Raw genomic sequence first — 15,354 nt, 5'->3', positions numbered from 1 at the left:
ATCACAAACAACAAAGTCACGCCAGTGACGTGACCACGTGGGAGGACGGGCCCGTGGTTCACATTAAACCGTACATCAGACCACGCATTGCCTCTTATTTCTTCTTCAAAATTAGCTTAGCTGTATTGCACAAATTGACTGCTCCGCTGCTCCTGTTTTTCGGATTGCATCTTCCCAGGTGCCTGGAGGGTAAGCTAAACTCTGTGTGAGTTGTGTGTACAGCCTGTGACCTGTGGGTCAGAATGCGAAATTCGCCCTCCAAGGCTGTGTATCCGTCATCCTGGCTAATATAGGATAACCATTGGCCAGAAGGTACCTATCCCTCCAGAGGGAAGGTACCGATCCCTTTTATCAGAGGATATCAGGCTTCCTTGTCTTGTGATGACTTACCAGCTAGTGTGTGTGTTGAACACCGTACTCCTGTGCTAACCTTGTCAAGGTACTCCTGAGTGGTGCAGTGGTCTAAGGCACTGCATCGCAGTGCTAACTGTGCCACTAGAGATCCTGGTTCGTATCCAGGCTCTGTCGCAGCCGGCCGCGACCGGGAGACTCATGGGCGGCGCACAATTGGCCCAGAGTCGTCCAGGGTAGGGGAGGGAATGGCCGGCAGGGATGTAGCTCAGTTGATAGAGCATGGCGTTTGCTACGCCAGGGTTGTGGGTTCGATTCCCACGGGGGGCCAGTATAAAAAAATATATATATGTATTCACTAACTGTAAGTCGCTCTGGATAAGAGCGTCTGCTAAATGACTAAAATGTGTAAATGTATATCTTCCACTGCTGTGCTCGTTAGAGGCCACCAGGGCACTAGAACTATCTGCCATCCCAGGTAACTAAAACTAGCAATAAAACCATATTGAAAAAACAGATATGATGGGGACTGTGAAGAGACACATATATACATAAATATAATGTTGTATTATGCATTGCATTATGTCATGTAGTGATATGTGATGGGAGCTTCTGCTAAATGACTAAAGTGTCATGTAAATATAGTGTTACAACCTGCAATTTAAATATACGTTTTATTTGGATTTTATGTAATGGACATACAAAATAGTCCAAATTGGTGAAGTGAAATGAAACAAAATAACTTGTTTCAAAAAATTCTACCAAAAGAAATAACGGAAAAGTGGTGCGTGCATATGTATTCACCCCATTTGATATGAAGCCCCTAAATAAGATCTGGTGCAACCAACTACCTTCAGAAGTCACATAATTAGTTAAATAAAGTCCACCTGTGTGCATTCTAAGTGTCACATGATCTGTCACATGATCTTAGTATATATATACACACCTGTTCTGAAAGGCCCCAGAGTCTGCAACCCCACTAAGCAAGGGGCACCACCAAGCAAGCGGCACCATGAAGACCAAGGAGCCCCAAACAGGTCAGGGACAAAGTTGTGGAGAAGTACAGATCAGGGTTGGGTTATAAAAAAATATCAGTAACTTTGAACATCCCACGGAGCACCATTAAATCCATTATTAAAAAATTGAAAGAATATGGCACCACAACAAACCTGCCAAGAGAGGGCCGCCCACCAAAACTCACAGACCAGGCAACGAGGGCATTAATCAGAGGCAACAAAGATAACCCTGAAGGAGCTGCAAAGCTCCACAGCGTAGACTGGAGTATCTGTCCATAGGACCACTTTACGCTGTACACTCCACAGAGCTGGGCTTTACGGAAGAGTGGCCAGAAAAAAGCCATTACTTAAAGAAAAAAATAAGCAAACACGTTTGGTGTTCGCCAAAAGGCATGTGGGAGACTCCCCAAACATATGGAAGAAGGTACTCTGGTCAGATGAGACTAAAATTGAGCTTTTTGGCCATCAAGGAAAACGTTATGTCTGGCGCAAACCCAACACCTCTCATCACCCCGAGAACACCATCCCCACAGTGAAGCATGGTGGTGGCAGCATCATGCTGTGGGGATGTTTTTCCATCGGCAGGGACTGGGAAACTGGTCAGAATTGAAGGAATGATGGATGGCGCTAAATAAAGGGAAATTCTTGAGGGAAACCCGTTTCAGTCTTCCAGAGATTTGAGACTGGGACAGAGGTTCACCTTCCAGCAGGACAATGACCCTAAGGATATTGCTAAAGCAACACTCGAGTGGTTTAAGGGGCTTAGTCAAAGCCCAGACCTCAATCCAATTGAGAATCTGTGGTATGACTTAAAGACTTCTGTACACCAGCGGAACCCATCCAACTTGAAGGAGCTGGAGCAGTTTTGCCTTGAAGAATGGGCAAAAATCCCAGTGGCTAGATGTGCAAAGCTTATAGAGACATACTCAAAGAGACTTGCAGGCTCTACAAAGTATTGACTTTGGGGGAATAGTTATGCACGCTCAAGTTTCCTGTTTTTTGTCTTATTTCTTGTGTGTTTCACCCCAAAAATATTTTGCATCTTCAAAGTGGTAGGCATGTTGTGTAAATCAAATGATACAACCCCCCCAAAAATCTATTTTAATTCCAGGTTGTAAGGCAACAAAATAGGAAAAATACCAAGAGATTTTTTTTCTATTGATAATGTAAAATTAACAGCCATACAGAAAGACTCATGTGAAGGTGAAATTACAGAGGAGGAACTTCTGGATGCAATTAAAGACTTTAAGTCCGGGAAAACTCCAGGGTTGGATGGCATACCAGCCGAGTTATACCAAACCTTTTTTGATATACTCAGAGGACCGTTATTAGCATGTTTTAACCACTCCTATGTAAATGGTAGATTATCAGACACTCAAGAAGAAGGTCTGATTTCATTATTACTGAAACAGGATACAAGTGGGAAATATAAAGATCCAGTCCATTAAAAACAATTGGAGGCCCCTTACACTTCAGTGTTGTGATGCAAAGATTTTTGCTAAATGTATAGCGCATAGAATTAAAAAGGTATTGTCGGACATTATTCATTCAAATCAGACAGGTTTTTTACATGGACGATACATTGGAGATAATTTAAGGCAAGTACTGGAAACAATAGAACACTATGAAAAATCTGGGAAACCAGGCCTGCTATTCATAGCAGACTTTGAAAATACATTTGATAAAGTACGACTGGAGTTTATATATAAATGCCTGGAGCATTTCAATTTAGGAGAATCTCTTATAAAATGGGTTAAAATCAGGTATAGTAACCCTAGGTGTAAAATAGTAAATAATGGCTATTTCTCCAAAAGTTTTAAACTGTCAAGAGGAGTAAAACAAGGTTGTCCACTATTGGCATATCTATTTATTATGGCCATCAAAATGTTAGCTATTAAAATCAGATCCAACAATAATATCAAACAAAATGTGTCATTGTACACTGATGATTCATGTTTTCTTTTAAATCCACAACTTGAATCCCTCCACAGCCTCATAGAGGATCTAGATTACAACCAAATTATGATAAATGTACTATACTACGTATTGGATCACAAAAAAATTACTTTTACATTACCATGTAGTTTACCAATAAAATGGTCTGACGGTGATGTGGACATACTTGGTATACATATCCCGAAAGAAATACATTCTCACTACAATACATTTTAATAGAAAAATAGATAAGATCTTGCTATCATGGAAAGGAAAATACCTGTCTATTTGTGGAAAAATCACCCTGATTAACTATTTAGTGATATCCCAGTTGACCTATTTGCTTTGGTCTTGCCTACACCTGTTTTTTAAATTATATGAGCAAACAATATTCACTTTTATTTGGAACGGCAAGCCAGACAAAATTAAACGGGCCTATTTAAATAATGAATATGAATTCAGAGGGCAGAAATTATAAAATATTAAAGCATTAGACCTCTCACGAAATGCGTCAGTCATACAAAAGTTATACTTAAATCTGAACTGGTTCTCTAGAAGATTAGTAAAAATGCCTCAGCCCATGTTCAAGAATGGCCTTTTTCCCTTTATTCAGATTATAACCTCTCCCTTTTGGTTATTTGACAAGGAAATGATCTCCAAAATATAGCTAATTTTTAAAACAAGCCATAGAAAGTTGGTTGCAACTTCAGTTTAATCCACCAGAAAAGACTGAACAAATAATACAACAAATAGTGGTTAAACTCAAACAAACTAATTGTTACAAAAATAAATGTTTCTAAAAGAATAAATACAAATAGGACTGGTGGAGTTGTCACACATGCAGCTAACAACAATATTTGGAAATGTCTGCTCTACCCAAAATTACAACCAATGGCGCCGGAGGGGATGGCTGCCGTTTTACAGGCTCCTAACCAATTGTGCTATTTTGTATGTTTTTTCGCATTGTTTGTAACTTATTTTGTACATAAATGTTGATGCTCCCGTCTCTTATGACTGAAAAGAGCTTCTGGACATCAGAACAGCGATTACTCACCTCAAACTGGACAAATATTTTGTATTTAATGAGTTGGACCCAAAGGATATAATGTTGCTCCCAGATAAGGCCCAAATCCCCGTCATTCGCATGAAGAAAATAAGGAAATACAGGGGGCGGAGGTCAGGGTGCCTTGTGAGAATTTGTCGGCGAGTGGGTAACCCGCTTCTACCATCCGTTCTATTAGCCAACGTGCAATCACTGGAGAATAAACTGGATGAGCTCTGTTCGAGACTATCCTACCAACGGGACATTAAAAATTGTAATATCTTATGTTTCACAGAGTTGTGGCTGAATGACGACACAGATAATATACAGTTGGCTGGGTTTTCCATGCATCAGCAGGACAGAACAGCTACGACTGGTAAGACGAGGGGTGGGGGTGTGTGTCTATTTGTCAATAACAGCTGGTGCGTGATGTCTAATATTAAGGTAGTCTCGAGGTATTGCTTGTCTGAGGTAGAGTACCTCATGATAAGCTGTAGACCACACTATCTACCAAGAGAGTTCTCATCTATGTTTTTCGTAGCCGTCTATTTACCACCACAAACCGACGCTGGCACTAAGACCGCACTCAACGAGCTGTATAAGGCCATAAGCAAACAAGAAAATGCTCATCCAGAAGCGGCGCTCCTAGTGGCCGGGGACTTTAATGCAGGCAAACTTAAATCCTTCCAAAATTCTACCAGCATGTCACATGTGCAACCAGAGGAAAAACTCTAGACCACCTTTACTTGGCATTGAGGAATATACCACCTTAGTCACCGGCTTCATCAATAAGTGCATCGACGACGTCGTCCCCACAGTGAGCTTACGTACATAGCCCAACAAGAAGCCATGGATTACAGGCAACATCCGCACCGAGCTAAAGGGTAGAGCTGCCGCTTTCAAGGAGCGGGACACTAATCTGGATGCTTATAAGAAATCCCGCTATGCCCTCAGACGAACCATCAAAACAGGCAAAGCATCAATACAGGACTAAGATTGAATCCTACTAAACCAGCACTGACGCGCGTCGGATGTGGCAGGACTTGCAAACTACTACGGACTACAAAGGGATACCCAGCCGCGAGCTGCCCAGTGACGCGAACCTACCAGACGGGCTAAACGCCTTCTATGCTCGCTTCGAGGCAAGCAACACTCTCCGTAGCCGCTGTGAGCAAGACCTTTAAACAGGTCAACATTTCAGATGGATTACCAGGACGTGTACTCAGAGCATGCGCGGACCAACTGGCAAGTGTCTTCACTGAGATTTTCAACCTCTCCCTGACCGAGTCTGTAATACCTACACATTTCAAGCAGACCACGATAGTCCCTGAGCCCAAGAAAGCGAAGGTAACCTGCCTAAATGTCTACCGCCCGTAGCACTCACGTCGGTAGCCATGAAGTGCTTTGAAAGGCTGGTCATGGCTCACATCAACACCATCATCCCGGAAACCCTAGACCCATTCCAATTCGCATACCGCCCCAACAGATCCACAGATTAACGCAATCCCAATCGCATTCCACACTGCCCTTTCCCACCTGGACAAAAGGAACACCTATGTGATAATGCTGTTAATTCACTACAGCACAGCGTTCAACTCCATAGTGCCCACGAAGCTCATCACTAAGCTAAGGACCCTGGGATTAAACACCTCCCTCTGCAACTGGATCCTGGACTTCCTGACGGGCCTCCCCCAGGTGGTAAGGGTAGGCAACAACACATCTGCCACGCTGATCCTCAACATGGGGGCCCCTCAGGAGTGCGTGCTTAGTCCCCTCCTGTACTCCCTGTTCACCCACGACTGCGCGGTCAAGCGCGACTCATTAAGTTTGCTGACGACAACGGTGGTAGGCCTGATCACCGACAACGATGAGACAGCCTATAGGGAGGAGGTCAGAGACCTAGCAGTGTGGTGCCAGGACAACAACCTCTCCCTCAACGTGAGCAAGACAAAGGAGATGATCGTGGACTACAGGAAAGGAGAGCCGAACACGCCCCCATTCACATCGACGGGGCTGTAGTGGAGCAGGTCGAGAGTTTCAAGTTCCTTGGTGTCCACATCACCAACAAACTATCATGGTCCAAACACAGCTTGGAAGTCGTGAAGAGGGCACGACAACGCCTTTTCCCCCTCAGGAGACTGAAAAGATTTGGCATGGGGTCCCCAGATCCTCAAAAAGTTCTACAGCTGCACCATCGAGAGCATCCTGACCGGTTGCATCACCGCCTGGTATGGAAACTGCTCGGCAGCCGACCGCAAGGCGCTACAGAGGGTAGTGCGTACAGCCCAGTACATCACTGGGGCCAAGCTTCCTGCCATCCAGGACCTATATACACTAGGCGGTGTCAGAGGAAGGCTTTAGTATATTTAGTAAATATTTTCTTAACTCTATTTTCTTCAAACTGCATTGTTGGTTAAGGGCCTGTATTCGGCACGTGACAACATTTTTTTTATTTGACTTTAACTAATTGCAGCATTACCACAAAAATGGAAGTGGCAAGTGGAAGGGGGAAAAAGTAATTAACTTGTCTGTCGGCCCTGCATTAAAGACCAAAATTGGTTAAAGAACATTGTGATAAATAAAAAAGTATACCAGTTTCATTTAAGGACCAAAAAATTGACAGTTGTGCCATATAGATTGCAAAATAGTTGGGAAGAGATTTTCGATGTACCGATTCCATGGCACATGGTTTATGAACTGATTCACAAAACGATGCTGGATTGAGAAATTGATAATTTTTCAATTTAAATGATAATACAAAATTCTTGCAACCAATAGAATGTTTATATATATATATATATATATATATATATATATATATATATATATATATATATACACACACACACACATACATACATACAGTGGGGAGAACAAGTATTTGATACACTGCCGATTTTGCAGGTTTTCCTACTTACAAAGCATGTAGAGGTCTGTAATTTTTATCATAGGTACACTTCAACTGTGAGAGACGGAATCTAACACAAAAATCCAGAAAATCACATTGTATGATTTTTAAGTAATTAATTTGCATTTTATTGCATGACATAAGTATTTGATTACCTACCAACCAGTAAGAATTCCGGCTCTCACAGACCTGTTAGTTTTTCTTTAAGAAGCCCTCCTGTTCTCCACTCATTACCTGTATTAACTGCACCTGTTTGAACTCGTTACCTGTATAAAAGACACCTGTCCACACACTCAATCAAACAGACTCCAACCTCTCCACAATGGCCAAGACCAGAGAGCTGTGTAAGGACATCAGGGATAAAATTGTAGACCTGCACAAGGCTGGGATGGGCTACAGGACAATAGGCAAGCAGCTTGGTGAGAAGGAAACAACTGTTGTCTCAATTATTAGAAAATGGAAGAAGTTCAAGATGACGGTCAATCACCCTCGGTCTGGGGCTCCATGCAAGATCTCACCTCGTGGGGCATCAATGATCATGAGGAAGGTGAGGGGATCAGCCCAGAACTACACGGCAGGACCTGGTCAATGACCTGAAGAGAGCTGGGACCACAGTCTCAAAGAAAACCATTAGTAACACACTACGCCGTCATGGATTAAAATCCTGCAGCACACGCAAGGTCCCCCTGCTCAAGCCAGCGCATGTCCAGGCCCATCTGAAGTTTGCCAATGACCATCTGGATGATCCAGAGGAGGAATGGGAGAAGGTCATGTGGTCTGATGAGACAAAAATAGAGCTTTTTGGTCTAAACTCCACTCGCCGTGTTAGGAGGAAGAAGGATGAATACAACCACAAGAACAGCATCCCAACCGTGAAGCATGGAGGTGGAAACATCATTCTTTGGGGATGCTTTTCTGCAAAGGGGACAGGACGACTGCACCGTATTGAGGGGAGGATGGATGGGGCCATGTATCGCGAGATCTTGGCCAACAACCTCCTTCCCTCAGTAAGAGCATTGAAGATGGGTCGTGACTGGGTCTTCCAGCATGACAACGACCCGAAACACACAGCCAGGGCAACTAAGGAGTGGCTCCGTAAGAAGCATCTCAAGGTCCTGGAGTGGCCTAGCCAGTCTCCAGACCTGAACCCAATAGAAAATCTTTGGAGGGAGCTGAAAGTCCGTATTGCCCAGTGACAGCCCCGAAACCTGAAGGATCTGGAGAAGGTATGTATGAAGGAGTGGGCCAAAATCCCTGCTGCAGTGTGTGCAAACCTGGTCAAGACCTACAGGAAACGTATGATCTCTGTAATTGCAAACAAAGGTTTCTGTACCAAATATTAAGTTCTGCTTTTTTGATGTATCAAATACTTATGTCATGCAATAAAATGCAAATTAATTACTTAAAAATCATATAATGTGATTTTCTGGATTTTTGTTTTAGATTCAGTCTCTCACAGTTGAAGTGTACCTATGATAAAAATTACAGACCTCTACATGCTTTGTAAGTAGGAAAACCTGCAAAAATCGGCAGTGTATCAAATACTTGTTCTCCCCACTGTATATACACTGCTCAAAAAAATAAAGGGAACACTTAAACAACACAATGTAACTCCAAGTCAATCACACTTCTGTGAAATCAAACTGTCCACTTAGGAAGCAACACTGATTGACAATACATTTCACATGCTGTTGTGCAAATGGAATAGACAACAGGTGTAAATTATAGGAAATTAGCAAGACACCCCCAATAAATGACTGGTTTGCAGGTGGTGACCACAGACCACTTCTCAGTTCCTATGCTTCCTGGCTGATGTTTTGGTCACTTTTGAATGCTGGCGGTGCTTTCACTCTAGTGGTAGCATGAGACGGAGTCTACAACCCACACAAGTGGCTCAGGTAGTGCAGCTCATCCAGGATGGCACATCAATGCGAGCTGTGGCAAGATGGTTTGCTGTGTCTGTCAGCGTAGTGTCCAGAGCATGGAGGCGCTACCAGGAGACAGGCCAGTACATCAGGAGACGTGGAGGAGGCCGTAGGAGGGCAACAACCCAGCAGCAGGACTGCTACCTCCGCCTTTGTGCAAGGAGGAGCAGGAGGAGCACTGCCAGAGCCCTGCAAAATGACCTCCAGCAGGCCACAAATGTGCATGTGTCTGCTCAAACGGTCAGAAACAGACTCCATGAGGGTAGTATGAGGGCCCGACGTCCACAGGTAGGGGTTGTGCTTACAACCCAACACCGTACAGGACGTTTGGCATTTGCCAGAGAACACCAAGATTGGCAAATTCGCCACTGGCGCCCTGTGCTCTTCACAGATGAAAGCAGGTTCACACTGAGCACGTGACAGAGTCTGGAGATGCTGTGGAGAACGTTCTGCTGCCTGCAACATCCTCCAGCATGACCGGTTTGGCGGTGGGTCAGTCATGGTGTGGGGTGGCATTTCTTTGGGGGGCCGCACAGCCCTCCATGTGCTCGCCAGACGTAGCCTGACTGCCATTAGGTACCGAGATGAGATCCTCAGACCCCTTGTGAGACCATATGCTGGTGCGGTTGGCCCTGGGTTCCTCCTAATGCAAGACAATGCTAGACCTCATGTGGCTGGAGTGTGTCAGCAGTTCCTGCAAGAGGAAGGCATTGATGCTATGGACTGGCCTGCCCGTTCCCCAGACCTGAATCCAACTGAGCACATCTGGGACATCATGTCTCGCTCCATCCACCAACGCCACGTTGCACCACAGACTGTCCAGGAGTTGGCGGATGCTTTAGTCCAGGTCTGGGAGGAGATCCCTCAGGAGACCATCCGCCACCTCATCAGGAGCATGCCCAGGCGTTGTAGGGAGGTCATACAGTCTCCCGAGTGGCGCAGTGGTCTAAGGCACTGCATCGCAGTGCTAGCTGTGCCACTAGAGATCCTGGTTCGAATCCAGGCTCTGTCGTAGCCGGCCGTGACCGGGAGACCCATGGGGCGGCGCACAATTGGCCCAGCGTCGTCTAGGGTAGGGGAGGGAATGGCCGGCAGGGATGTAGCTCAGTTGGTAGAGCATGGCGTTTGCAACGCCCGGGTTGTAGGTTCGATTCCCACCGGGGTATGAAAAAAAAAAAATCATGTATGCACTCACTAACTGTAAGTCGCTCTGGATAAGAGCGTCTGCTAAATGACTAAAATGTAAATGATACAGGCACGTGGAGGCCACACACACTACTGTGCCTCATTTTGACTTGTTTTAAGGACATTACATCAAAGATGGATCAGCCTGTAGTGTGGTTTTCCACTTTAATTTCCATTGATCATTTTTGTGTGATTTTGTTGTCAGCACATTCAACTATGTAAAGAAAAAAGTATTTAATAAGATTATTTCATTCATTCAGATCTAGGATGTGTTATTTTAGTGTTCACTTTTTTTTGTTGAGCAGTGTATATATGGGGGCTACAACCATCCCAGCTCTGCAGATTTTGCTGCGAAGACACAGAATCATTAGATCATTTGTTTTGGTACTGTCCATATGTAGCTTGTTTTTGGGTCACAGGTCCAGGAATGGCTGAAGAATTGCAACATTTACCTGGAGCCAACTCTGCAGATAGCACTACTGGGTCATTAGAAAAGTCATAGTCAAATCGATCAATAATATAATAATACTTTTAGCAAAAATGTTTCTTTAATTTACAAATCTGTAGAAACTATGAAAATAGAAAGGTTTAGAACTTTTGTGAAACATCACAGCAGTTGAAAAAATATGGCAAATAGAAATCCAATATGGATGGTGTTGATAGATGGGAGGGGTTGAGTGGAGCAGAAGGGTGGGACTGATAACAAGATAACTAATATAAAATATACTGTGTCCGTAAAATGTATATAGGTTCAGAACTTGTGTGAAACAGTTACAAATATATGGCAAATAGAAATCAAACTGGATGGTCTTCAGAAATAGATGGAAGGGGTTGAGGGTAGCAGAAGGATAGTAGTAAAAACAAACAAAAGATAACAATTGTAAAATAGATTGTGTCTGTAAAATGTATATAGTATATACAAGCTGGAGTCAAGGAAAAGCAGCCAACAAGTGCTCAGCATATGTGGGAACTCCTTCAAGACTGTTGGAAAAGTATTCCAGGTGAAGCTCATTGAGAGAATGCCAAGAGTGTGCAAAGCTGTCATCAAGGCAAAGGGTGGCTCCTTTGAAGAATCTCAAATATAAAATATATTTTGATTTGTTTAACACTTCTTTGGTTACTACATGATTCCATGTGTTATTTCATAGTTTTGTTGTCTTCAATATTAATCGACAATGTAGAAAATAGTAAAAATAAAGAAAAACCCTTGAATGAGTAGGTGTGTCCAAACTTTTGACTGGTACTTGTGTATGTATATATATATATATATATATACACACACACACACACAAAACAATATATGGGGGATTGAAAATGATGCCGACAATTACATTGATGGAAGCTACAATCTGCAATATTAAAGCTGGTCTACCCCTAACAAAAACATACACATTTAAAGTAAGACATGTCAACAAACTGTGCTTTTTTTAGAGACAAAAATCACTACTGCTACATTGTAAACTGAAAAACATGACATTTTCAAAAAAGAAAGAAAAAGTATTATTTATTATCTTGATAAAAAAAATACAATGCATCTTCATATATGGCTTAAGGCATCCAACTCACGGATTGGAGATTGCGCACTGCTGTCAATGACAAGAACATTGTCTATAGTGCTAGTGACGTTGGTTCAGTCTCTTGTACAGGCACCCTATCAGTTTCACCATGCACCATCTTCTCTTCTGATGACTTCTCCAATGTCTGCAAAGCACAGTAAGCAAAGAGCAATATTTAGAAACAAATCATCCCAACAATGTGTACAAAACATTAAGAACACCTTCCTAATATTGAGTTGTGCAATACCCCTAGCAGCTTTGCAGTTCTTGACAAAAAACAGTGCGCCTGGCACCTACTACCATACCCCGTTCAAATGCACTTAAATATTTTGTCTTACCCATTCACCCTATGAATGGCACACATACACAATCCATGTATCAATTGTCTCAAGGCTTAAAATCCTTCTTTAACCTGTCTTCTCCCCTTCATTTACACTGATTGAAGAGTATTTAACAAGTGACATCAATAAAGGATCATAGCTTTCACCTGGTCAGTCTGTCATGGAAAGAGAAGGTGTTCATAATATTTTGTACAATCAGTGTATATTAGTAATACCCAATGATGTACGCCTGCCTATAAATGTGGATATGTCTATGGTAATACCATAAAAACATCATTCACATTATTTCAGAAGAGAATGGTGAGTTGCCACAAAACATTGCCACTACCGACAGGATCACTGCGCACAACATACACAATCATCATGTGTTGAGGGTACATGCACATTGACCAGGCAGGCAAACAAAAGCACAATAAAGCACAGTGGTGTTAAAAACATATGAAAGAGATGGCAAAGGAAAATTGGGGTAAAAAAAACAAACACTGGATCTGCAATTTACCAATTGATGTAGAATCTGAATCATCCCATTAACGCATGTAAGGTGATGTGGTTGGCATTTAAACACAAGGACAGAGGACTTACTGACTGTATACCCATAAACATAGATCATTTCCCAATATCCATAATGTAGTTTACGAAAGTTCAAATCAGGAAGGCTGGTTAATGATTGTTTGACAACCATCCACCACCAGCTATAATAACTTTAAAACGCCCGTCATTGGAACTCCTTTCGCCTAGCATGGGGGGTTTCAATGCCAGCTGCCCAGCAAAGGGTTACCCATCATCAGCATCTGGCTCCGAGGAGCATGGTGTCATGAAGGGGTTTCTGTGAGAAGTACAGGAGGGGGCGTGTTACCCCATGTGGCGTTTTACCCCAAGTAATCCTAACAGGTAGGCCTACATTATATTCACTGTGTTTATGCAATTTTCTGGGGACATAAAATTTATCAATACATGCTAACTAGTTAAAATATCACATTTGGGATCTAGCTAAGGATTAAGCCCATGGTAAAAGCAGATAGGAAACCCCATGCATCAGCCTATGTATTTATAGCCATTATGCTGCATCAGTTGGGCTACAGGTGATAATGCTTATTGCTAATAGCATACCTGATAATATGGACCATGCATAGGCTATATGCATGGTCCAATATGTTAAAATAATTTTACCAATATGTTATTGGGCTCATTTCTGTAGGTGGAAATATTTTAGATTTTAATTCATTTTGGAGTAGAATGTCCTTTTTAGAAGTCACCAGCTTAACTTAGTCCTTCTACATACAATTTATCAGGGGGGGACCCCGGAACCCCACCCTTAGCGACATTTTCCTCCACTGCTAGAGGCAGGTCCCCTCTGTGGCTTGCAGCTCTGAAGTGTCAAATTATGTTTGGTTCTACTTTCAAGTATTTGTTGTGCAGCTTGCGGCCGAGACCACTTGCTGGAGTGACCTCCGGTATACAATTCCAGTGTAGAGGCTAAAAACCTAGAATGACAAGCTGCTTTTGATAAGCCCCCAGGTTCATAAGGGAACACCTTTGCATCCATAACTCAGTCGAGATCAACACAAACCACTTACATTATTCCCTTGTGTAGTTGTTGAGGGCTGCCTCTTGGCCAGCTGCTCAGCCTCCCAGTCAGTAGCCACCTTAGATTCAGACGTCACGTCCCTCTCATTGGGTTTGGCTTTAGCTGGAGAGGGTTTAGCTTCTTGTGAGTCATTGCCTTCAGTTGTGGCCCCAGCTACAACTGGTTCTTGCTGTATCTCTTCCTGGACGTTGCTAAACAGCCGGTCGTCGTTCCTCAGGGTCTCCACGTATCTGGGAGGGGAGCATTGAGGGGCGTCCCCCCCTGCCTGTGGGTCGTGGTTTGTCCCTCTCAGATGGGCCTTGGGCTCGGGCTGGTCCACGGCTGGAGGAGGGGGGTCCCTGGGCCTGCCGATGCGCAGCAGTCTCGTAATGCCGGGCCGGATGGCTGCCTGGCAGCTACAGTACATAAACACCTGAGGAAGATGGAGGAATATACTGCTTCAGTGACATTTAGGAAACTGGCTAAAACTGGAAACAGTTAGTATGACTGCTGTGTGATAGTCAGGGATGGGTTAAATTCCATTCCATTTCAATACAGAAGTAAATAGAAATTCTCAATCAAGAATTGAAAAGGGCCATTTATTTTCTTAAGGATTTTTCAACACCAATTCTCTTTCTGAATTGTTTGAATTGAAATGGAATTTACCCCAGCCCTTGTGACAGTGTTTCAAGTGTGTGTGTGTGTACCAGGATGGAAAGCACGATGATGAAGAGCACAGGGATCTGCAGGGTGACCGGTAGGTCCCTTGAGGGCAACGAGGAACTCACTGATCCTCTGGCCAAAGTGCTTCTGAGTTTCCGTGAAGAAGTTGGTGATGGTCATAGTGATTTCCTTCAGAGACAGAGATATAATAATACACTATCACACTGCGTCCCATTGGAAATAGGCTAAATGTTACACAGGTTATTGGTCGTCAACAGGGTTAGGGTCAATCCATTTCAGTGCAGTCAATGCAGGAAGGATTCACTCTCATTGTTTCCTTTATTTGGACAGGTAGAACTAGAGACGGATACAGAGAGATGGGATGCATTTAAGGGTTGGAGTTGGGGTTTGAACCCTAGTCTCCGGTAGGGACAGTTTATGTGCCTAGAGCATTACCGCTAGACCAAAGGCTTTGCACTTACTTCCTGTATGGACTGAATTGAAATAGAATTGTTCCCAACCCCGGTTGTCAACTACAGGTTACCTTAGTTGGGGGTACGAGAAGGATTGGGTTGACCATGAGGACTTCGTAGTACATCTTACAGAGATCGTGCTGGAGAGTCATGGCACCTCTGTACCAATCTGGGGTAAAGGCAGGAAGGAGTCCACTAAAGTCTTTCTAAAACTAGCCGCCGAAATTGTCGCAACCCCTATTACTAGCCTGTTCAACCTCTCTTTCGTAACGTCTGAGATCCCCAGAGATTGGAAAGCTGCCGCGGTCATCCCCCTCTTCAAAGGGGGTGACACTCTAGATCCAAACTGTTACAGACCCATATCCATCCTGCCCTGCCTTTCAAAACGTTTT

General features: G+C 43.4%; 1 protein-coding gene across 1 annotated transcript; it reads right to left on the bottom strand.

The window, feature by feature from the left end:
- Positions 1 to 11,874: 11,874 nt before the first annotated feature.
- Positions 11,875 to 14,259, bottom strand: LOC123489277 (chloride channel CLIC-like protein 1; the record flags this gene model as incomplete). Its single annotated transcript, XM_045219960.1, is given in 2 exon segments — positions 11,875 to 12,063; positions 13,837 to 14,259. Coding segments are annotated over 2 exon segments (516 nt in total), but the record flags the coding sequence as incomplete, so codon positions are not given.
- Between the last annotated feature and the right edge of the window lie 1,095 nt (positions 14,260 to 15,354).

Source organism: Coregonus clupeaformis, unplaced genomic scaffold (genome assembly GCF_020615455.1).
Source record: "Coregonus clupeaformis isolate EN_2021a unplaced genomic scaffold, ASM2061545v1 scaf2938, whole genome shotgun sequence".
Classification (NCBI taxonomy): domain Eukaryota; kingdom Metazoa; phylum Chordata; class Actinopteri; order Salmoniformes; family Salmonidae; genus Coregonus; species Coregonus clupeaformis.
The sequence above is the reverse complement of the archived record's forward strand: the minus strand, read 5'-3'. Positions and strand labels throughout refer to the sequence as shown.